Source organism: Poecilia reticulata, chromosome 14 (genome assembly GCF_904066995.2).
Source record: "Poecilia reticulata chromosome 14, P_reticulata-male-v2, whole genome shotgun sequence".
NCBI lineage: Eukaryota > Metazoa > Chordata > Actinopteri > Cyprinodontiformes > Poeciliidae > Poecilia > Poecilia reticulata.
Genome location: NC_088843.1, coordinates 19,410,128 through 19,434,429, shown reverse-complemented (window position 1 = coordinate 19,434,429; position 24,302 = coordinate 19,410,128). Strand labels below are relative to the sequence as shown.

Genomic DNA, 24,302 nt, shown 5'->3' with positions numbered 1-24,302 from the left:
TTACTTTGACCGCAGCGGTCTAACACATATGACTTAAACTATTCTGTTGTACCTCTGGCTGCATGGTTAGAATCATTATCATGCTGGAAAGTTAATCTCTACCCCAGTCCCAGTTCATTTGTAGACTCCAACAGGTTTTTCTCCAGGATTGCCCTCTAGTTAGCTTATGTTGCCATCACCAAGTGTGGTAACTGTGTGTATGAAGACTTTTTCAAGGCACTGCAACTCAGGACAGTATGTAGATCAGGTTTCTTTGACTTTTCCCAACTGGAACAAATCCTAACTTGTCTTTTTTTTCTGTTCTTTGAATCGTCAGATGAAAGCTGAGGATTGTGCGTCAGCTCCAATCCTTCCCAAACTATCAGAGCAACCTCCTCCAACAGCTCAGAAACCCATCAGGCAGCCAGTCTCGCTTCCTCAGAACCAGCCTCAGACTCTGCTGCACAACCAAGTTCACACACAGCCTCGTCTTCCACCGCAGCCTCACTCAGCTTCCCAGGCCCACCCCCATCCCCAGGCCCACCCGTCTAAAGCCAGTGCCAGAATAGCACCCACCTCGGCGGAACCTGTCGAGAAACCGTGGGAAGCCATCAAACCCGTACAGCCGTGTAAAGAACCAGCCAAACACAATGACTCTTATGGACCCACTCCTCCTGTTCCCCCAGTTCGCACCTTGGAAAGCAAACTGGCCACAGCAGCACTTAGTCAGAGTGAAGCTTCCTACGAGATGTTCAGGGAAGGCCCTACAGCTGGCCACCTGACAGAGGGTTTTTCCCATCATCCTCTGTCTCCACGGAAACCCTCTTCTCACCAGCCAGCCTATATTTACCATGTTAAAGGAGAGCCCATCCTTATCGAAGCCCCAGGAGCGGCGTACTACCACCAGAGGCCTGTTCCTCATCATTACCGCCCGGACAGTGTCGCCCCGCACTCCTACGTGTCCAAGTCCGAGCCTCAGATAACCTACAGTGCCCGAGCAGACAACAGATACAGCACCTTAGGTCCCAGGTCCTACCACCACTCCATGAAGCTGAGAGGAACCCCCCGGGGTGTGCATGTCTCCCCAGGGCCGGATCACCAGGGCTACAGCCACGACAGAACCCACGGCTATCCCACCATCCGCAGAGTCCACTCCTTCCACGTCCCTCCCACCATTCGCTCTGTCCCAATCCAGAGGACGGAAGTTCCGCCGGAAGACGACATGTTCTTCCATCACCGACCCGTTTATCAGTGCAAGGCGTACCAGCAGCCTCCGCAGCAGTCATCCCAGACCGACTACCACGTCACCCAGCTGCAGCCGTACTTTGAGAACGGCCGGGTGCAGTACCGCTACAGCCCATACTCTGGCTCTGTCCCATTGGAGTCGCCTTTCTACGACATTGACCCTTACAGCACAATCCGAGTTAGGCACTTTCACTCCTACGGAGGCCGGGACGCCGGAGCTGCCGGAGGCCGACCTGGCGGGAAGGCAGCTGGTTACCACTACGTCTCCCGCCACGGACTGCCCCCTGGCAAAGAGCATGGCTTTGTCAGCAGAGACATGCCTCCCGGTCACGGGAGCAAGGAAGCTGCCGTGTTCCTGCCATGGGACCCGGAGGAGGCAGAGAGGCTTCGCATGCACTCGATCCGCAGGGAGAGCAGGGCCAGGCTGAAGCTGAGAGGCCCTGTCCTCTCGCAGTACGACAATGTTGGCCTCTTTACACCAGCAGATATATCTGGGTATGAAACCTTGCACCTGCGGAGTAAGTCTGACCCTGGTAAAGCTGTGCTGCTTCCAGTGGAGAGCAAAGATGGACGCTACCTTCCCAGACACATGGTGTCTGACCCTGATGGGCTCGTCTACATGGAGACAGACAAGCATGTCCTCGGCAGCGGAGACAAGTCGGACATTTCCAAGCAAGGCGTTTCCAAGAAATGCCAGTCATCTCACTCTCTTCCCGCGCCTCACCAGTCGGACAGCAGCCGGCACGAGCTCAAATACGAGAGCGGAGAGGACAAGCTGGGCGGCGACGGCGGCAGGTCCAAATACCGGCAGGAGCATCCCACCAAGAAGCCCTTCCAGCCACGGTACGAGTGCCCCGATTCTGACCACCACCACCACGACAAGCTGAAGTCATCTGGTGGTTACCACGGTACTGACGAGCCTCCTCCCCGGGACCAACTGGCACGTTGCAAACCGGAGCGTTCCCACGGCGCCCGAGAAGAGCAGCACCTCAACCAGAGCAAAGCAGACCTGGACAGGGACTACAGCTACCAGAAACACAGCAACAAACCCATGCAATCCCACTACGACAACCTAGATGATTACCACCCGGTACCTCAGCCTCAGGCCCCGGTCCAAAAACACACAGGCTCTGGCTCCAGCTCGTACCCTGCCAACCCCAGCAGCAGGGCTTACTCCACGGCTCTGGGCCAAGGAGCCTTCATCCAGACTGAGCTGGGCCTGCAGAGGCCCGAGACAGAACTCCGTACCGAATGAAGCGTTTGGGTGGGAAGGGGAAGAAACTGTTGAGGTTTGGGTGAGCAGACTCTGCAGGACAGTGGACTGCTAGAACCCTCATATTTTTGCTTTTTCTGTATTTTTTATGAATTGTAAAGAATATTGCAAGGCTTTTTACTGAGTCCTGAATGTACCTGAAATTATTGTCCATGAGGTCACAGTACTGTGACTGACTGAGACTGTAGCCAATTATAAATGTATATAAGAAAGACGTAAGGTACTTTTAGCAGGAACCCCAAAAATGTAAAATATATACTATATATAGATATATAAATATATGTTCTACAAATGAAATCACTAGTAAAAAGGGATTTTAAGTTGACTTTTTTTAGGTGTGGAGCTGGGCATGAGAATCAACTGGAATAAGATTTGCATTTTAGTAATTCATGATCAGTTGTGTGTAGATCTCTTGTTGTGTTCTGTCTGGATGTTACAGCACAACGTAAAAGGACATCCGCCCCCCCACTCCCGGTACCAACACAAGAAGAGGGTTCTGTGTGTCCATGTTGGCTTTGATGAGTGGAAGATGTGGCATGGAGCTACTTGGGTTGTCGCAGTGGTTATCAATGTCTTACTCTCTCTGTTACTGTGCCATTTTTTAAGGTAACGTTACTCTAAACTGTTTTCAGTGGCTTTTTTTGGAATCTTTCAGTACTTGTGTGTTTTCTGTTGGAAGAGGGACCAAAGACTTGGCACAGTTGTTGCACATATGAGGTAAAGATGGAAAAGTGGATGAAAATTGTAGCTTTTGAAGTTTAAAATGGTGTTTGTTTTGTTTTGTTTTTATTCATTGTACTTTCAGGTACTAGACTAATTGATTAAAGCTGAAACAATGTCTTCTCATACAACATGATGAAAATGTTGCTGCTGCTTTGTGGGAAAACCAACTTGTTAATGAGCCTTAAAATTTTGTTCCTGGAGAATCGTACATTGTTTACTGATACTGTTGACGACAGAAATGATGTTCACCACTTTAAAGCAGGTTTAGTTTTAAGATATTTTAGTTGGCTTGGGATTTTAAATAGTGAGGGACTGTTTTTCTTTCTACCTTTCTTTTCTTCAGATAGTGTGTGGGTCCATGGTTTTCAGGCTAGAGGTAGATGTATAGTACATCCATCCATTAGTCTAATACAAGGCCCTCTGGGCCAGCATAATGGATGGCATACAGTATAAACCCAATACGTTTAAATCCAGGTGTACTCTCTAACAGTTTAACTTCTATATTGCTTGCAGGTTTCGCCCCTCTTGCCTTATCTAAAGCCTCTACGTTCTCAGATGGGCTGTTACAGTAAGGCACTGTGTACTTGAATGTGAAAAAACTCATTTCAAACTGGAGGAGTCTAAAGTCAGATATAAAATAAATAAAGGTGTTCAGGAATTGCTCAGCTTGATGTTTTTTTTATTATGTTCTGTCTCCTGTACTGCCATTCATTCAGTAGAAGAGTTCTAGCAAAAGGACAAAAAGCTTCCTTCATCAATGGTTCTGTTGTTTTCCACTGTCTCCGGTTGGGCTGGGGAACCATCAGGTCCTGGTACCTAATACACACCACACTCTACTAACATACTCCAGCTCATTCTTGGGTTTGAGAATTTTCACTCTCAAGGTAAGCAGGCCCACCACGATTGGTACCAGCCCATATTGCTTCCTCATAGGTAGTGCACTCTGACTCGAGATCGGGAACCATCTTGAGCAACAGGGATACCAAGATGTTTCCAGACCAGATCAAATATGTACAGGTACCTCTAAAGAAAATGGATATTAAAAGGGAAATAGTACTTGTCAGTCATCATAAAAATATATTATCTAGAATCATCACAAATAGAGAAATATATTCTAAGCGTTTCTAGTAATTTTACTGATTATGGCTTGCAGATCCATCCATTTCCTTACACCCTTATCACGTTGGGGTCAGGAGAGGAGCTAGTGCCTGTCTCCAGAGGTCAACGGGCTAGAGGCAGGGTACACCCTGGACAGGTTGCCAGCTTATCGAGAGGCTTGCAGATAATAAACAAAATTCAGTATCTCAGAAAAATAGAATACAGTGGAAACTCATGGCATCACATCCTAATTAACTCAAAACACCTGCAAAGGTTTCCTGAACCGTTAAACGGTGAGTCAACTACAATCATGAGGAAGACTTCTGACTGGACTGGTGTCCAGGAAATGGGTATAAACACCCTTCACAAGGAGGGGAAGCCATAAAAAGTCACTGCTGAAGAAGCTGGTTTTTCACAGAGTTCTGCATCCAAGCAGAAAAAAATTGTGGAAGGCAATTTTATGTGCCTTCCACATAAAATTGAGTGGAAGGCAGAAGAAATGTGACGGGGAAAATGCATCGGCAACAAGCAGAACTGCAGCCTTGAGAGGATTGTCAATCAAATGCCAGAAGTCACACACCAATATGGGCTACACATAGTATTCCTTCAAACTTCTGTGAAAACATATCAGCTGCAAAACAAGAGAAATCCTGCTTGAAAAGAAGCTGCTGCCTGACTACACACAAACTTTGCCATTTCTTCCATGCAGACATGAATTCAATCTCCATACACATGTAACATTACAAAGCTCTGCAAAAATTTATTTGAACAGTTGTGTAATCCTAATTGGACGGTTTAAGATCCAATTTTTAATGTAGATTTTGACATCTACATTTCGCACAGATCAACCAACACCAGCCAGCAGTCTCGTGTGTGGAGAGTTAGAGCCTTGGGGTTTGCAGGAGACAGTACTTAGATTTGCCTCTGTTTCTGGAACAGAAAACCCAGATTTGCCCTGATTTCAGAGTTGTGCTCAACATTTTGACAAACTACCATCTGGAGTAACCCCAAACTTCCCAGAATAAACCATCATGGCAATTTATGCCCGAGTACTTAAGTAAAAACTCCAGAAAAATAGGTTAAAACAAGATAACCTGGAAATTCTGGCTTAATCCCTGGTTGTAGTTTTAACAGTCCCCGGAAAAGTGAGAATTGACAGACCATACGTAGACCGACACGTAGACCATATAAAAAAGAAAATACAAAACCCTTGAGTTGAAGCTGAGTCATTGTGAGCAGTTTGTTAATTTGTGCAGATGTTGATTTATGAATCATTCAACTGCTTTAAATACCAACGCGATAAATATAGTGGTATAAACTATTTCCCGTTCTGTTTTACAAGGGAATATTAAACCTTAAAAATGCCCATCATGGTTTTTTTTTACTACAGACCTCATTTCACTCCATCCATCACTCAAAAGTTTACAATCTGCTTATTTATCGCCATACTGTAATATTGTAGCTTTTAGGAGCCTTTTATGTACTTAAACACTTCCTGTTGGGACGACATTTGAAACTGAAAAACGTTAGTCATCAAAACACGATTATTTTCTAAATTAAGCGTACTCTATTGAATTGTGATTCCCCCCCCCCCCCCACTCTCTCCGCCACGTTTTAGGTGAAAAAGTTTCAGTGTTTACAAATGTTGGCATTGCATTGTGGGAGTAAGATGATTGACACCGGCGCCATTTTGCTCCTGCTCGCTCTGCTTCCATTGTGTGAGAGATAGTAAATATCTGACACTGCCACACAACCACAACACACTGAAACGCTGCGAAGCAAAAGCCGAAAATTCAGCCCCGGTACGTAAACGTTTCCACATACTTTTTAAACGTTAGAATATAAACCATTGTTTTGTGTTAGAATTGGACGGGCGAATGTGTTTTGGGAGCTTATAAAGCGTTTAAATTCGACGCCGAGGTGAGGCGAAAAGCAGCTGCCTCGATGCCCAGACAGGGAGAAAAACGGCTCAGTACTTCCACCGCCGAGCTAGCTGCTCCACTTTCAGCTTTCCTCTCTAATATAGCGTCGCGCCCACGACTCCGTTGGTGTTCTGATACCTATATGTATATCCTGTAATTTGTTGGTAGTTTAATGCGCCCACGTTTCTAGTTTTGGTAGAGAATCATTCAAGTTTCCATCCTGCTCGTTGACTCTACATTGGTAGGCTGGTTCGTTTCAGTCTGCGGCCATAATCTTGCGGTATGAGGCGGGGCTATAACTGTTAGTCCCGCCTTCAAACCATGCAATCTGAAAGTCTATTGGTCCACAAACACGGCTGCGCCTCACCGGATTGGTGTATTTTCTTGCATTCGCCCGTTTCAAATTGTGATTGGTTGTAGGGGTTTGTGGTTTAGTGTTTTGATTGGTTGGGCACGATGTTTTTGGGTAACTGCCAAAAAAATTGTGCGCCGAGGGTTCCTAGGAGACGTCGGAACTGAAAGGAGAAACAAACAAAACCGCGGAATTGGAGGAAATAAAAACACTGATGAACATGATTTCACTCTGAGGTGTAGCTGCGTAGGTAAACGGGTTTTTGGCAATAACGAAACGCTTTACATTTAGGATCCAACAGCGGTAAACGACCCAGAGAAACAATTCTGAAAAGTGTCTCACTGAGCTTTTGTTACCAGCATCCTCTCGCAAAGGCCCATCATTTGCAATTACTTCTTAGAGTCTTGAGAAGATGTAACAAAATGGCTTTAACATTGAGGGGGAAAAAGCTATTTTCACCCAGCAAGATGATGTTTGTAAAGCTTGTTTTAGCTATCTCTTTTGCGTGGTCTTTAAAAATAAAGAGGAACCTGGATAACAGAGGGCAACATGAAAGACCTGGCTGTCATCCATATGTTTGGGGGAAATGGAGAAAAAAAATTGAGACAGGTTTCGAGGTTGGGGTTGTGTTGACAAAGTCCAACCCAAAATGGCACCAACAAAGAAAAGGTGAGAAATGTCCTTCAATAAGCCTGGAGAATTTCCTGAACAAAGTTCAGACTGTGAACCCCGATTCTCGCCCGGAACGTTAGCTGGAGATGGGCACCAGCACCCCTCCGTACCCCACTAAGGGACAGGGGTGTAAAGAAAATGGATGGATGGATGAAGTTCAGACTGGACTTCAGGTTTTGTTCAAAACTAAATGGTCATACTAATGTTAAATTTGCTAAGGATTTAAAATGTGTACGTTGTTATTCCCTTATGGACTTGGGACGCTAATTGACTTTATACAACTTTTGTTGTGAATACTACAAATATATGGATGGACATCAATGATTGCTCCTAACTATATGGTGAAATTCCATTTTTTTTCTGTACAATTGGACACAAATTCAGGCATTAAGAGTTAATGATCTTGGTAGAGAACAACATATTCCATAGATAATAATTGATTGGTTCCATTTTCCCTTCCAGGTGAAACTTTGTCGTCATGGCCCGTACCAAGCAGACCGCTCGTAAGTCCACTGGAGGAAAAGCTCCTCGTAAGCAGCTGGCCACCAAGGCTGCCCGCAAGAGCGCCCCCTCTACCGGGGGTGTCAAGAAGCCCCATCGTTACAGGTGTGTGTTTTCACCTACAGGAAGAGGTGGCTTTCCAAAACTGGTGACATCACTGTTTGGTAGCATTCACTGAACCAGCTTCACTTGGTCCTTTTTAAATGAATGCTATTTATTAGGTGATCTAATAAAACATGCATTATTATTATTATTATTATTTTGCTTATTTATTACTGTCTACTAAAAGCTTTTGATTATCGACTTGTTACTGAAATACAAGTTGTGTGTAACTAAAAGCAACCAGGTCAGAGTTCTGCGGCTGATTTTTCATCTGTAGTTTTGGGAAGAGTTATTAGTAACAACTTCCACACCGAAGAGTGAGACCTGGGAGCGCATGGGTGTGGTGCGTTTGCTGTCCAAAAAAATCCGATTTTTTTTTGACAGCAAAAATGAGTCTATAGTATTCAGCTATAGACTCATTGCTTGTCTGCCTTGCCTCCTTCATTAAGATATATTTGTGAAGTTTATTCTTTAATTAGCAGATAAAAATAAAAAAATAGGTTTTTGCTATCATAATTAAGAAGAAAAACAAAAACGTTTGGACACCGCCACTAATTAGCATTAAGCACTTTGTCTGAGAGGTGGAGTAATGAGTAAAGTTATTGTTTATCAGTCATATTTGGCAGTGGGAAGTCCAGACCCAGGCTTGGTTCTGATGGAGTACCCAGCTGATCAAGCTGAAAAAACACAAAATCCAGAACAGACAACTGGTTCTGCCTTAGCTCCCTCAAGAACCAGCCGACTCTTCCTGATGAGCCTGTGTCGTCGTTTCAGGCCCGGTACCGTGGCTCTCAGGGAGATCCGTCGGTACCAGAAGTCCACAGAGCTGCTGATCCGTAAGCTGCCGTTCCAGCGCCTGGTGAGGGAGATCGCTCAGGACTTCAAGACCGACCTGCGCTTCCAGAGCGCCGCCATCGGAGCTCTGCAGGTGAGCAAGGCAACGGCGACTGAACGTTGCGTGGTGGAAGTTGTGTCGCTAATCCGCGCTCTGGCTCTGTGTCCGTGCAGGAGGCCAGCGAGGCCTACCTGGTGGGCCTGTTTGAGGACACCAACCTGTGCGCCATCCACGCCAAGCGGGTCACCATTATGCCCAAAGACATCCAGCTGGCCCGCCGTATCCGCGGAGAGCGCGCTTAGATGCTTCTCTGCACTCCTGTTTTTCTGTCCCTGTCCTCACTGCTTCATCCAACCCCCAAACCCGCCACCCATCACCCCTCTTCCACCCTCCAGCCCCGCCCAACTTCTTAGTAGACTTTAGGCTGATCCTGATCATGAGCAGATAGAAACACGTCGAAGTTTGGTCTCTCGTAGAAGTTTTTCATCCTCAAAATGTTTTTAGGGTACCTTTCTTTTTTTTTCTTTTTTGTGCATGTAAAAAGTTTTGTGGATCAGATGCGCATGTTCACACACATACTCAAATGTGTATCACTGGATTTTCCTGGTGCTTCTCAACACAGAGCCCGCCTCTGAGCTCACCTGTTCTGTTGGAGGTCGGCTGCTGCAGCTTGTGGAGCAAACAGAGCCGGAGCGCAGGGACCTGGCCGAGGGGCTAGTCTGCTTAAGGGGAGCTGCAACTTCCACAGCAGGGTGCTATTAAAACTAGCCCTGAGGTCCCCTGAACACCCCCCTCACACCACCCCTGACCCCCAGCTGTGGGAGAGGCTGGACTGCTGCTCTGTTTGTGTGAACCCGCCAGCCCTGACCTTCCAAACCAACCGTACTCGACAAACGTCCATCTCTCGGTTGCTTCAAATTAAGGATTATTGTCGTGGGTATGGTGTCGGTGGTTTTTCTTTTCTTTTCTTTTTTTCTACACATAAAATTCATAATTTACAGAGTACGTCTTATTTTACACTTTCTAAATTATCAAAAATAAGAGTTTTCTGCAGTGATTTGATTTGCTGTAGGACTTTCTGAGGAGCTTCTGTGTTTTCCCAGGAAACTATTATTCCCATCGCAACCACACGGGGGCGTTAGATCACCGCCACCTTTTCTTTTCAGTTCTTCACTGCAGGTCTGTAATCACACTTGATGCTACTGGCGCCCCCTGTCTTCATAGATCAGCATTAGATTTGACATAGTGAAAGCTCTCTGCATGTTTCAGGTCTTCGTCTTTCCTGCCAGCTCTGAGCTTATAAACTGTCCCTTTTCTTGGAATTTCTGATACAGAATATAACCTCATAATTGTTTTCTTTTATATTTTTCGTATTCCTTGAGATTTTCAGACGTATAAATAAGCTGATCTTTGTATTTTCCAAATTACTCATATTATGGTGGTAATAAATAGATGTTAAAACAAGCTTCACGGAGTGTGTGTGTGTGTGTGTTTGTTCTTTACAGTATTTCACAAATGCACCTTTATATACATAAAACATTGATGCTGATAGATCAGGGGTGTTCAGAGTGCAGCTTTGGGAGTAGTTTTGTGTTTATTAGCAATTAAAATTGGATTTTCAATTACATTTATGTCTTAAATAGAAAAAGTATGAAGCAGGTGTTAGTCTTTTATTAGCTACATTTTTCGTTTTGCTTTCATTTTAATGTCATAGTAAGCAGGACCTCAAACCAGCTACTTTTTACTCATAAGCAGACGTAATCACACTCGATAATTAAAATGGACTAAGGGTTTTCAAAGACGGTTCTCATTTCTGTTGCTGGGATATTATAAAATATTTTTTAATTTGTTGCTGGTTGGGTGTGTTGTGGTGGTGCAGGAGTTAAGCACAGTCAAGCACAGTATGGAGGCCTCAGTCCTCGACGTGGCCATCGCTGGTTTGATTCCCGGCCTGATGACCTTTGCTACAGGATTTCCCCTTCTCTCATTACCCACTTTCCTGTCAACTATAGCTGATAAAACCTTTAAAAAATAATTTGTTGCTGGTAAGATAAAAAAGGATTGACAATTTTTTTTTGCATTTTTAACTGGTAATTTATTTTTATATAGTGCCAATTCACAGCTAATTTGCAGAACAAATCAGTTCAATCCAGACAGATTCGGTCATTTTCATGCTAGTTATCCAACAATGCAGTCAAGTTCAATTTATTTTTAAAACTAAAGAGTTTTCTGTCAGGAAACCCAGCAGTTTACATTGATCAGTATGTGTTGCTTAGTCCCATTTAGTTTCCAGTAATCCCTCATACTGAGCATGCAAGTAGCAACAGTGGAAAGGAAAAACTCCCCTTTAACAGGAAGAAGCCTCTTCATGGCTGATGAAGTCTCTGTCGCTGCCCCAAACGTCTGAGTGGCGGCCTTGTTATAGTTCAGTCTGCTTACGGAGATCACTCAGATACCGTTCCTCAACACTTCCTGTCTGAATGACATATGACATTCCACTGCTGTGTATCATCAGCTCAAACAAATAATTTTACATAATACTTTCCCTTTAAAGCCAATGAACACTTGTATACGATGCATCCAGACTTTGTTACAGTGTGTCCTGAAACGTGTGCATAACAAATCCTTCAAGCCATCCCAATAAAAATCTTGTCTTTATTGTTTCTCAGGGTTTATCTGACGGAAATGGCTCAGGAAGGTGATGATAGAGGTAAACGGCTGCAGCTTAGGACAGATTTGGAAGCCAGAAGTGTGTTGATTCCCATGGCGGAAGTATGTTTTGTAATATAAATGACCGTTTCTGATTTGTACTGCCACCATCCTCATCCTTCGCCTCTGATTGGGCAGGAATCACCATAGTTACCGCTCAGCAGGTGTTGGTCTGATTGGAGGCCTTCTAGCATCCATGATGGCTGTGGACATGGCTGATGTATGATGTTGTCATTGCATTATTTTAAACAGGGTGTAAACAGGACACACATCACATTTTAGGTGATTTATTTATTTTTTTCAAAAAAAAAACTTTTTATTTCTACTCCTGTTTCCCTCCGATGCTATTTATGCTAAATGTAATCCCTAAAATCTAATGGAACAGTAATTATACTTCTAACTGTTGATGGTTTTCCACATTTCTCACATTACAACCCTAAATGTTGATGTTTTATGTAACAGACCAGCTCAAAGTAGAGCTTGGCAGGGAAGTGTGAGAAAATTTCCACATAGCTTCGCATCTCTTTTCCATTAAAAATCTGAAAAGTGAAGGTGAACCTGTGAATCGGCCTCTGACTGGGTTTCTTCCAGGATCACCCTGTCTTCAGCTCCACTCCACAGTACAGCACTGCCACCACCATGCTTCAGGATGGGGTTAGAGCATTTAGAGGGATTTGCACATTTATTGTTTGGCATGTAAGTAAAAAAGTTATATTTTGATCTACTCTGTCCTGAAGGTCTTTATTTATCGCTTTCTGTCTGACGCTCTTTCATGAACTGAATACAACAGCATGCCACTCCTTCATCATTTACGTTGGTAAAACTTTAAGGAAACCATGCACAGAGCCTGGATATGGACACACTGTACTCTATTCTCATCTCCCTTCAGCGCTCCGTCTGAGATTTCTCCCATTGAGTTGGATTTCTCCAGTTGGATTTCAACCTGTCCAATAAGCGAACACAAGAAAATGTTGTGAACGATGATGTCGAGTTTCTGCGCCGTTTTTTAAGATTAGAACAGTGGCAGGTTTTTACCAGACTAGCTTCAAACCAAACTAATCACCTATTTTTGGTCAATCTGAGGTAGCAAATTTATTTCTCTTCCATAAGTACCTGTATAACAGGAGAAGGTATTTTTAGATAATTTTTTATTTGTGTGTGTGTGCGTGTGTGAAGCTTTGAGGTTTTGATATCAGAATCACTTGTTTGCTTTTCCATAAGAAGAAGTGGTGTGTTTAGGGTAGGGGCTCGGTTGACGACTAAGGTGTGAATTATGCTTCAATTCAGATTAGGATTAGGGAAAATGTCTGGGTTAGGCATAAATTCAGATCCTAAAATAAAAGGAAGTCAATACAAAGTCCTTTTCTGGGTAGAAATACAAACTTGTGTGTTTAACTTTAGGTAACTTTTTAGTTAAAATTGCTCAGTCAAAATTTTTCCCTTCACCTGCTGGTGAGATTCTCTCAACTCATGAGAATCTGACTTTGTGAAAGAATATGGAAACGTCTCTCAGAGCTGTTTTCCTCCGCCGTCTGCATGTAGCAAACAAATCACCTTCATCAAGGGCTGCTGGGCGCGCTCCATCCCCCACCACATCTGCTCCTCCCTGGGATTACAGTGCAAATGTTTGTCTGAAACACCCAGTGCTGAGAGGGGAGATTATGGCTGAACTGGCTTCTCCGAGAGGGGGCGGGGGGAGCGGGGGGGGGGGGGTTAACCAATCAGAACAGCCAGACGCAGGGATTAACCAATCGTGCCATGGAGAGGGAGGGCAGAGGGGATTAAGCAGAGCACAGAGTGGGATTAGGTCAGAAAAGTGCTTTGAAATGTACTTTGTTGAACACTCACTTCTACCGCGCATCAGATTTCTGATAGTTCAGCAGAAACACAAGATAGAAGCTGCATTTCTTCATGTGTAAGAAATAAATTCATTTCTACTGTAGTCCTGATCTTCCTCAGTCCCAATCAAATCCACTGACTGTTTTGTAAAATCTGGGAGATTAGCTTTAAATTTAAAAACACAAATCGATCCACGGCTATGGAACTAAAACAATCTTTTGAGCACACCACTCCAAAATCCTTCGGCATATTCGATGTCATCATAGCTCTGTTTATGTAGTATTCAGGTCACGGGCGGATTACCAACTTGTCCAAAGAGCTGCGGAGCATCATGGAGGATGGAGGAGGTGGGGGGGAGACGGGGGGGAACCTCAGAGAACCCCCTCCCCCCCCACCTCCGTTGAAGAAGGTCCGCGTTTAACTCCGCCGCTGACCTGTCGCACATTTTCCACGGCGGAAAAGCCAAGAGTGCAGAATGGAAAAAGTTGAACAGAAGAGGTGGAGAGATAAAAGGAGCGAGCCACGGGTGGAGGAGGAGGTGGAAAAGGTTGAGGTGGGTGAGAGGCAGAGGGGGATAGGGCAATAATCCCAACTAATTCACTTAGGGCATTGCTGAAGGGAGGCTAAGAGGATTGGGACACTCCCAGAATCAGATCACCTAAAATAACCAAGATGGAGCAGAGCGAGGTGGAGGCGAGGCGAGGCGGCGCCGAACCGCCAACACGACGTCGTCTGCAGACCGGACAGGACCACCCCGCAGCTGACCCCCTGACCTGAGAAACAAAACTTCCAAACTGTACAACTCACCTCAATGAGCTTCAGCACACACACACACACATAAAGAATAAACCACTTTAATACATCAACACAGCTAAAACAGAACATTTGTTTTATCCTATGGAACAGACTGAAACACTAGACACCAACACTGATAGACATAAATGCCCCAAAAATAAATAAAAGCAAATGACAGAGCTAAATGTAGCATAAAATAATGATAATAGTAATAATAAATAGTTGAGAAAAACCTTAAAGGAGGTGCAGCCTACAGTTCCTTCATCACAATGTGAGTTTAAAACACACAGCGAGTGTTAACGTGCGTGTGACCTTTAACCTTGCAAGCCTGTCAAAGGCTGCAGGTTTTATATGAACATGAGGAGGACCGACTGTTGGACTCAATTCAAAAATACTTAACTGATCCCAGAGGGGAAAGTAAATGTTGTAAATCATATTAATTCAAATTCTTCTAAGAGTCTCTGCAGATGTTGATGGCTGTTGGCAGGAGAGATCTCCTGTAGCAGTCTGTGTTACAGTGGGTTTGAAGAAGCCTCTGACTAAAGACACTGTTTTTCCCAGCAGGCCTTCCAGTTCTGTCCGTTCCTACAACGCTCACACTCAGACGAAAAAAACAACAACAAACAGCCTAACAAACAGGAAACAGCAGAAACCTGCCCTCTCATGCTAGACTAAGTCACACACACGCGCGCACACACACATTCATGAAGGGACGCCCCTCCTCGCCTCCTAGAGGACCTGGAACTTCCAGGAGTTCTGGTCCTTGTGGTCCAGGCAGTCCATGGTAGTGAAGCCCAGTTTCCAGGCCTGCTGGTCCTTGTAGTCCAGGCAGTCCACGGAGGTGAAGCCCAGGGAGGAGGCGGTACTGTAACCCTGCGAGGACAGCGAGGCCGGGGACTGGCTCAGAGAGCCCCCCATGGAGGGGACAGTGATGGGGCTGAGCGCGCCCCCAGTGCCCGACAGCTGCGAGTGCATGGGGGACAGGTAGGCACTGCAGTCCAGGCCCGTGAAGTAGGAGGTGGTGCTGGCATAGCCCTGGGTGTAGGCCGAGGGCTGGCCGTAGCTCATGGGGTAGGGCGAGGGTCGCTGCATGCAGGGGGCGGAGGAGGCCAGGGGGTCGGGTAAGGGGGAGATGGCCGGGCTCCAGATGGACACGGCCGTGTTTCCTGTGCTGGAGCTGGGGGCCAGGCTGGGCCCGGCGGACTGAGCCGAGGAGGGGCTGTAGGAACCAGACGGATTGGGGACTGGGTCGGGAGCACTGGGCTCCTGCGCTGGTGAGGCCTTCTTTTTTGGAGGCCGAGGCTTGGACTGGCCACTGCTCTGCTGCTGCTGCTGGCGGCATTTGGCACGGCGGTTCTTAAACCACACCTGGAAGCGCGGAGAAAGAGAGAGAGAGAGAGAGAGAGAGAGAGAGAGACCCGATGGGTTAGAAACAACAAGTTCTGACTGGAAACACCGGGCAGAAAGCGGCGCGGCGCGGCGTGGCGCGGCGCGGCTGCGTGTACCTGCACCCGGGACTCGGGCAGGTTGATCTTCAGGGCCACCTCCTCCCGCATGAAGATGTCCGGGTACCGGGTCTTGGAGAACAGCGCTTCCAGGATGTCCAGCTGTGTCCGAGTGAACGTGGTGCGCTCCCGGCGCTGCTTCCGCGGAGTGGCTGCCGAAACGGGAGACACGCACGTAAATATGTTGACAACATATGATAGAGATGTGGCATTGAATAACATCACAACGCAACAAACTCAACCGCTGAATAAATAAAAATAAAATAAAATAAAAAGTGCGTCAGGGTGCCAACAGACCAACACATCGGGTTACTTTGTCTCTCAGTACGACAAAGAAATGTAATCGTGACAAACTGTCAAACTTATTATTTTTACAGGTGTATTTTTAATCTAACCTGTTTGCAGAAAAAACTCAAAGGGAATATTTCAAGTTTTCCCGCCACATTTTACTCGCTTGATGAGAGGAATACGTCAAAAGTCAGAGGATTTTGTTTGAATTATGTCCGATGCTGTGTTGTCAGCATGCGAGACTAATAATAATAATAATAATAATAATAATAATAATAATAATAATAATAATAATAATAATAATAAAAAAACAGCAAATAGAGAAAGTTTATCTTAAAAGCAGCCCGTTTTCCACACTCTAGACTCCTAAAGAATTCCATTCCACCAAACTTACTGTGGAAAGGTTGTTTTGTATTCCGAAGTCTATGTTACAGCAAATACACCCGTCCACAACTATAGTAAACCTTCCGTCAACACAAACATAAAGCAACTGTTTCTTCATTGCTTTTAATCCTCGTTTTGGCTGCAGCGTTGCGCACCAACCTGCGCGCTTTTACGCATCACTTGTAGTATCGGATATAATACAAAGCAAAACAAACAAAGAGTCTTTTTTTTAAAACATTATTACATATTTTAAAACACAAAACATAAAACCTTCAGGTCGTACTCACGGGGATAAGCGACTGTGGTGTGGAGCACGTCCATCCCGGGACCGGGCAGGTTTAACCCGTTCATGGTGTAATGAGGTTGTTTTATGTAGGACATCATCCTTGCAGCTTTTTCAAGTCCTGTCGTTGACTTGGAGGTCGGACGCGCAGCGCGGCAGCTGTGGGACCCTCGGAGCGCAACCCGGTCGGCGCGTCTGCGGGGATCCGCGCGTGGAGCGACGCGGGGACGCGCAGGAGAAACGTGAACAGGGATTTCTGTTTTTCCTTTTTTTTTCTTCTTCTTTTTTTTAAAGCGCACTTTGAGCCGAGAGTGGGCTCAGCAGCGGAGGACGGAGGGGCGCGCAGAGTATCCGGACAGACAGGCACCGCGCAGGTGAAGTGGCCCCCGGGATCCCTCTGCGCCTCCGACGCGTCGCGGCTCTGAGGTTCTTCTCCAGGACGCGCTGCTAATTAGAGGGAGCAAGTGACACCAGCCGCAAACCCCTCCCACACTACACGCGCACAAGGTGGCACACAGGCTGCAGAACTGGATCAAGTGTTTTAAGTTCCGGACCCAGGAGTCAGATCCAGACTCAGATTTGATATGAATAATCGATTCACCCCTTCGATACAGAGCTGCAGGGTTACATTTGTTGGCATATTTGTTAATAAAGTTCAAAACGTCTTTTAAATTAATCCTATAGCATCACAGAATAGAAATTTAAAATTTTAATTTAATTCCATTCATTCGGGAGGTGAAAAAAAATCAGTTGTGATATTTCTTTTACACTAATTTATTAGTTTGACTTTTTAAAGTTGCTTCTAAAAACTTTTGATTAGCAAACTACAACTTCCTGCTTCCCTGATGTGACGTGATGCTCATATTGACAACATGAATAGTAAACAGGACGGCCAGAGAGGCAAAAATAAAATCTCCAAAACTTTTAGAGACCTGCAGCAAAGGGTGGCATCTGGGGACCGCCAGGTCTCCATAGCAACCATTAGAAACCGCCCACATCCAGGAAAACGTTTTCCATAAGTCCCAAACATGTAAAACATTTCAGGAGTGCTGTCCTGTTCGCAAAAGTGAGTTGTGAAAAATATTAATAGGATTACAATAATTGTAATAATAATTGTATAATAATTATTACAATATTTGTAATAAAAGAGATTCTGCTGATAATTTTTTGCTCCTGAGAAGGGTCAGCATTTATCGTATCGTTTATCATTTATCATGATACGCTTCTTGTCATAATAAGAATAAATTCCACAATAAAATCCAAATCACATTTAGAAAATACTCCAAAACTGTCCATATTGTCGGCACTGTTATTATTATTTCTTTTTTTTTTTTTACAGTTTTCTCCACTGTTTCGTTCAATGAGAGGATCAATAAATTTGAAAACATATTAAAAGCAGTGACTGTGTGCAGTTTAGTGGTAGAAATCACACTTCTTTATGTGGCTGGTGTCCTAAAGACACCAGCCACATAAAGAAGTATGGATATGCTTTTCAAGAACACTATTTGTTTTTGTGGGAATAAATAGTTTTTATTGTCACATTTGTCGCTATCACAATAGTACCACAAAATACTATGATAAAATTTTAAGTAAATATCGCCCACCCCTAGTTCATGAAAACTTCTTTCTCTACTATCTACAGTAAATGTCCTTGACATGAACGTTTTCTAAATATTTCAGAGACGATGTTGTAATAAAATCTGAACTTATATCAAGTCTTTGATCTTTAGCAGAATACAGAAAGCTTGAGTTGTCACAAATACATTCTTAGAAGTATAAATGAATATCAGTTTATATCAATCAGGTGTCAACATGAATAATTTTATACATGTATCTGCATAAATAATCATCCAGTAAACCTTCACACAAACCCCACCACCAATATGGATCTCCAAAACAGCTGGACGTGTTAAATTCCCCCCATCCACACACACACACACACACACACACACACACACACACACACACACACACACACACACACACACACACACACACACACACACACACACACACACACACACACACACACCCAGATGCACCAAAGCGATAAAGCTCATTTGATTTATCATAATATGCTTTATCTGAAAACTAAGTATCTTATCTCCAGATAAAGAGAGGAAAGACAGAGCAATCCGTTCAGTTGGTGGAGCAGGAAAGAGGCTGAAAGGACGTTGGCAGCTCCAGGAAAACGGACGGGTCGGAGTGGAGAACCAACGGGAAGAACCGGAGGGAAAAGCAGACAAGAAGAAAAGGATGAGGGGATGGGAGGAGATGTGGAAAAAGGATTCAGGGTGACGAAAGGAAACGGGACAGGATAACGAACAGTTGAAGAGTGAGAAAATGTGACATTCATGTAAGTTTACTGTGTGTGTGTGTGTGTGTGTGTGTGTGTGTGTGTGTGTGTGTGTGTGTGTGTGTGTGTGTGTGTGTGTGTGTGTGTGTGGGTGTGTGTGTGTGTGTGTGTGTGTGTGTGTGATCCATGTTTGTGCACGAACCAGATGTGTGCAATCCTGCATGTTTTGGCAATGATCTGACACCAAGTAAATACATCGGCCCCTGGTACCGATACTGATACCGATACTTTGTGTTTAAGTTTGACTTATCATCAAAGTTCTGACCTCCAGGTATGTTTTCTCTGAATTACTTTGTTCCAACTTACAATGTTTAGATAAAGTTTTTGGGCATTTACAAAGGAAAACTTTAATAGTATATTAACATGATTTGTGTGCAATATTTCTAAACAAAGTGCAAAATATTATTGTTTCAGAGCAAATCAAAATGGTTTGAGAGAGAGTTGAGAAATTAAAATACAAAAATGAAAAAAATTCCAGATGGAATCTGAAACTATATCAGTCTTATCAAGCTAGTATCGATCTGATACTGATATCGACTTGGTACCGATATTATTGATATTTTGGAAGGATCCGCCCACCTCTGGCATGTCCTGTTTGAAGCTTTAAAATGTGAGAACTGGTTTAATTTAGTCTTTGATTAATTAATTTCATGTCTCTTTGTTTTTTTTATGTGTTTTTTTTTCATTTTCACAACTTCAGCCTACCACAATGTACGATTGTAAACACAAAGCCCAACAGTACCTGCAAACGTGTTGCAATGGGATTTAAAAAACTAAAACTATCTGATTCATTTCAGTCTGATAAAAATAAAAAAGTCACCCTAAAGGTTTAAGAAACCACTTTGACTATACCAGTGAAATCTACTTGATAGATCCTAACAGCAAACGGAGAAGCGGTGGAGAGGACAGAGTGGGTTTAATCCCTTCCCCCCATGAAGCTGGGCTCAAACGGACTCAATCAGGGTGATGCAACTGAATATTTCGGTTTTTCAGACCAAACTGTGCGATCGGCACCGAGGGGCTGAAAACGTCCAGAACCGGGCGGCACGAGGAGAGGAGGGAGGGATGGAGGAAATGCAGGTGAAGGGGCAGAGGCTGGTGGTAACTGGTGTGTGTGTGTGTGTGTGTGTGTGTGTGTGTGTGTGTGTGTGTGTGTGTGTGTGTGTGTGTGTGTGTGTGTGTAGGGAGGGGGGACTCTGGTCCTCGTCCCCACTGACACACTGCTGCAGTTAATCCAGATTAGAGCGTCTAAAACAGGTCGGCTAAATCTGCAGGCCAGCCAGCACTACAGAGGCTGCTGTCAGCCCCAATCACTCACCGCGCGCACACACACACACACACACACACACACACACACACACACACACACACACACACACACACACACACCCCCCCACACACACACACACACACACACACACACACACACACAGAGTCATAATCTCTTCTGTACAATTCTGTACAAGCCAGGTGCCACCCACAGCCTGCCAGTACCCCAGCACCCCCTCCCCCCCCCCGCCCCACCCCGACTCCCCATCCAGTCGCACCAGTCAGACCCGCTACAGCAACGTTTAAACTAAGACAGAACTGAGAATTGGTCCCACCGCGAGATGAGGTGGATTATGATGATGATGATGATGATGATGATGATGATGATGATGATGATGATGATGATGATGAATATGTCCCATTGCATGTCTAATCTGACGAGTCATCAGAAATCGCCACATGACCTGTAGATTTCCCTCAGTCAATAAATCTGCTTCCACCAGCGGAGAAGCTGCAGCGGCAGCGGATCGACGTGTTCCCGTTGTGTGATCCGGGCGGAGCGGACGGGGGGTTCCTCACTACATCAGCCCGGTTCACCGAGCTGCTCATTCATTCTCAATCAGTAAAGTTAACTCAGTTAATTAATCAAATTACTTTAAAAAGTTTTCTGTCTACGGAAGCCCAGCAGGTTGCATGGAATCAGCGACTTTCACCGTTCACTCCTCCTGGATGAACACGTAGCGTCAGTCGCTTGCACTGTCAGTAACTTTATAGCAGTTCCTCATACCACGCATGCATGCAGCGACAGTGGAGAGGAAAAACATCCCTCTAACAGGAAGAAATCTCCAGCAGAACCAGAACCAGATTAGTTTTATTCTTTAGTTTATTAAAACAAAACCAAAAAGCAGTACGAGAAACAAAATATGACAAGTTCATGTAAGTTTGGGACCAGTTCAATTTCTCCAACACATATGAACAAGGCTGATGTCTGGAATGACTTGATTTAAATCACTCTGTTTTTTTCTGTTTAAGCCTTGTTGTTCTCTTAAAACACTCTCGTCTCCATAGCGACTGAAGCGGTGTTCAGTATCGGATGCATGCAGAGTCTACAGGGCTCTAAACCATGAATGTCAAACTTGTTTTCATTTTGGGTCACATCAAGATCGAGACCATAAGGTCGGTCGTGGCAGCATATATTTATAAAACCCCTTGACAAGAGTTAAAGTATCAATAAATAGCTGCCACCGCATTCGATGAGAACTTCTTAAAAGTCAAATAACTTTGAGCATCTTTTCACATTGATGTATTTTGACAGAACAGAGATTAAAATCGACTTTGATTTGACTGAAAATAATTTTTAAGCACACAACTGTTATATTAATGGTTCTATTTATTCGTCCCTCTTGAGTCCAACCCAGGGGTCTGCAAATATTACAATCCAAAACGCCATTTCATTAATTAAGACCATTTATAATTAGAACTTTGGAGAAATGATAGGAAATGTGGTCATTTTTAAAGAACTGCTATTTTATTTCTAATTTGAGGCTTAACTTGTTGAACCAATTTGAATAATAAACTGAATTTGACTGAATAGTTTGGGAACTGGGGTAAACATACAACACACTGATACAAAATAACATATTTAAGACATTAAAAACACACTAGTGTTTATTAACAATCCAAACTGAGGAGGCTGAAGAAATGACAACAATCCAGCACAGAGTCAAAGAAGTACAGAGAGACTTATGGTGCCAAAAGTATTCACACCACTTCATTTTTCACATTGTGTCATATCATACAGCGACAAACTTCAATATATTTTATGTTACTGAGACTGTAGAGTGACAAGTAGTAGTGCATAATTACGAAGCAGTGAATCATGGTGGTGGCAGCGTCATGCTGAGAAGAGACTTTTTGTAAATAGATTTTGTAGCTGTAAATCTGGCTATAGATTAAGCCTGCAGCTGTAACCGTATGAGAATCGAATTGTTCAAAAACGAAGAACTCGAGGAGGTTGAATGGGAATGAGATCGAAGTAAAACACAAAACCCGTTCAGCTGACTGTCAGATCACATTTTTAACACAGTTTGTGGAAAGGAGAGATTTTTTCTTTCATTTTTCTGATTTTCAGACGTTCTCCTTCAGACTGGTTGAGTTTTCCAAAGAACTCACAATGCCATTCCTCAGTCCGACATACAGCAGATTGAAACCAGTCCAGGCTCTTCAGTGGTGCATCTATCCAACTCATTCCATGGTTTTCCATGAACATCCGGTTCCTCTGTTAAAACTGTTTTTGATTTTCACATGTTTTTCTTTCATAAATATGTGTGTCATATTCTGTAAAGGTCGGTAAAGCTACTCATACCTGATACAGTTGTTCAACTAAGAACTGTGATGATCCAAAGCACAATAAACTTCTTATGCGAGATATTCTTGTGTATCAGTGTGTGTGTGTGTGTGTGTGTGTGTGTGTGTGTGTGCGTGTGTGTGTGTGTGTGTGTGTGCGTGTGTGTGTGTGTGTGTGTGTGTGTGTGTGTGTGTGTGTGTGTGTGTGTGTGTGTGTGTGTGTGTGTGTGTGTGTGTAGTGACTCAGGAGCTGCACCGTGAGGTGAGGTGTGTCAGTTTGGAGGATGACTGATTACAGTGGACAGTAATCCTGCAGATGGATTAGCAGGTGGTATTAGGAGAAGTGGGGGTGTAGCACACTGCCACCTTTGAACTGTAACAATATGGAGCAGCAGCTCAGCCACACATGCACAGTGCGGGGTGACCCACAGCGACAGAGGCCCCCCGAGTCGGGACACGGGTTCTGGCGATGATAGAGGTCTCTACCGATGGAAGGTGAAGTCTGACGAGTCCGCCTAATAAGTTCCCACGACTGAGTCTCGCTGAGATGAGAGTAAAAAGGAAAGAGAGAAAATGTGTCCAATGGAGAGAACTGTCCAAAAGTCTGACGTCAGACTCTGTTTCTTTGGTGTTTTTTATTTAAATAAACACATTTTTCACTTCCTCATGTGTTTAGAATTCAGATCACTTCTAAAATACTTTATTGATCAGCCTGAGAAAAACATATGTTCTTAAAGCAGCCTCAGAGCATGGAGCTGCCACCCAGAACAGCTGTCAGGATCCTGAAACATTGGGACCTTAGTCCAGAAGAGAAATAACTCTACTGTCAGATTATAAGTAAGTTTTTTTTAACTGGGCTGCTTTTGTTGTAAGGAACCTGGGTAAAGGATGAAAAACTAACTAATCTTGCTGTTTGTTTGTTGTGTAATGGCTTTAAACATTGTCTCTGATGACATATTATGTTGAGTCAAAGTTCTCCACTCTTTAGCTTTTATGTTCCTCCTTTCCTACATTATGAAAAAGATGTATTTATTTTAGTCATTAGCATCTACCTACATTTTAACCAGTTTTCAGATTCCAAAAAAATAAACACATATTTTGTTGACACCTCACCAAAAGTTAAATTAAACTTACAATATGTTTGAGTGATGAATCTTATTATAATATTTCTCTTTTTTCTTCAAAACGTTTGTTGTGTTTGTGTTTATTTGTATATGCTACATATAATTAAATGAGATGGCGCTCATGACAAGGCTTGTATTAGGTTGATAAGTACAGAATAATAAACAATATTTCATGTTGGAGTGGTGCTTCCTTTAACAGCAGGTAAATATTGGTGAAAATTAGACATTTTGTTCACTCTAGACATGTAAACATCTCCACCCCATTAGCTCATTTAAGATGTTTTTAATCTGACCTTGTTTTCGACATTCACCTTCTTCTCTGGTCAATTACACTTTAAGAGAAGGTCACTGACGACCTCTAGTGGACAAGCGTCAAATAACAGAATTCTAAGCAATGAGGTGATTTAATCAGGAAACCCGTTTATATTATTTCATACATTAGTAACAGCTTTAACAGATAATCAGTTTCAAATGAATTAAAAAATGATAAACGCTCACAATAACGTTGATCAACCAAATGGTTTCTGTCTTCCTGAAACTTACTAAGTTTCATTCTTGCATAACAGAAGCCATGTTGGTCCAATGAAAATTTAGCTGTGGGTCATTTGAGATTTTTTAACAGCAAGATTTTCTTAAGGTAATTAAAAAATCTATCTTTTAAATGTAATGCATTCAACTATCTTGTCACGTGCTTGCTAATTT

At 43.8% G+C, this 24,302-nt stretch overlaps 3 protein-coding genes and 1 long non-coding RNA gene across 8 annotated transcripts in view; 3 read left to right on the top strand and 1 right to left on the bottom strand.

Moving 5' to 3' along the window:
- arhgap32b (Rho GTPase activating protein 32b) overlaps positions 1-3,885 on the top strand; it is an 88,585-nt gene extending 84,700 nt beyond the window's left edge. For all 5 annotated transcript variants that reach the window (XM_008428365.3, XM_008428367.3, XM_008428366.3 and 2 more), the window contains one exon: positions 317-3,885. In XM_008428365.3, the coding sequence (XP_008426587.2) occupies positions 317-2,479 (2,163 nt within the window). In that variant the 3' untranslated portion in view covers positions 2,480-3,885. The remainder of the gene's footprint in view (positions 1-316) is intronic.
- A 2,079-nt stretch (positions 3,886-5,964) lies between these two features.
- On the top strand, positions 5,965-10,172 carry h3f3c (H3 histone, family 3C). The gene is made up of 4 exons (XM_008428363.3): positions 5,965-6,120; positions 7,727-7,870; positions 8,642-8,795; positions 8,876-10,172. The coding sequence occupies exons 2-4, from the start codon at positions 7,743-7,745 to the stop codon at positions 9,002-9,004; spliced, it is 411 nt and encodes a 136-aa protein (XP_008426585.1). The 5' UTR covers positions 5,965-6,120; positions 7,727-7,742; the 3' UTR covers positions 9,005-10,172.
- A 3,916-nt stretch (positions 10,173-14,088) lies between these two features.
- crx (cone-rod homeobox) lies at positions 14,089-17,121 on the bottom strand. The gene is made up of 3 exons (XM_008428353.3): positions 16,510-17,121; positions 15,551-15,702; positions 14,089-15,413 (listed from the first exon to the last, which is right to left on the bottom strand). The coding sequence occupies exons 1-3, from the start codon at positions 16,604-16,606 to the stop codon at positions 14,775-14,777; spliced, it is 888 nt and encodes a 295-aa protein (XP_008426575.1). The 5' UTR covers positions 16,607-17,121; the 3' UTR covers positions 14,089-14,774.
- A 135-nt stretch (positions 17,122-17,256) lies between these two features.
- Positions 17,257-23,780, top strand: LOC103476199 (uncharacterized). Its single transcript, XR_535421.2, has 2 exons — positions 17,257-19,941; positions 22,262-23,780. It is a non-coding gene; the product is annotated as an uncharacterized LOC103476199 (long non-coding RNA).
- The last annotated feature ends 522 nt before the right edge of the window (positions 23,781-24,302 follow it).

Coding starts and splice junctions, on each gene's coding strand:
- h3f3c (XM_008428363.3), top strand. CDS start 7,743: ATGGCCCGTACCAAGCAGACCGCTCGTAAGTCCACTGGAGGAAAAGCT. Junction 7,871..8,641: donor AAGAAGCCCCATCGTTACAG/GTGTGTGTTTTC, acceptor TCGTCGTTTCAG/GCCCGGTACCGTGGCTCTCA. Junction 8,796..8,875: donor CCGCCATCGGAGCTCTGCAG/GTGAGCAAGGCA, acceptor GTGTCCGTGCAG/GAGGCCAGCGAGGCCTACCT.
- crx (XM_008428353.3), bottom strand. CDS start 16,606: ATGATGTCCTACATAAAACAACCTCATTACACCATGAACGGGTTAAAC. Junction 15,703..16,509: donor CACCACAGTCGCTTATCCCC/GTGAGTACGACC, acceptor CCGTTTCGGCAG/CCACTCCGCGGAAGCAGCGC. Junction 15,414..15,550: donor TGCCCGAGTCCCGGGTGCAG/GTACACGCAGCC, acceptor CCGCGCTTCCAG/GTGTGGTTTAAGAACCGCCG.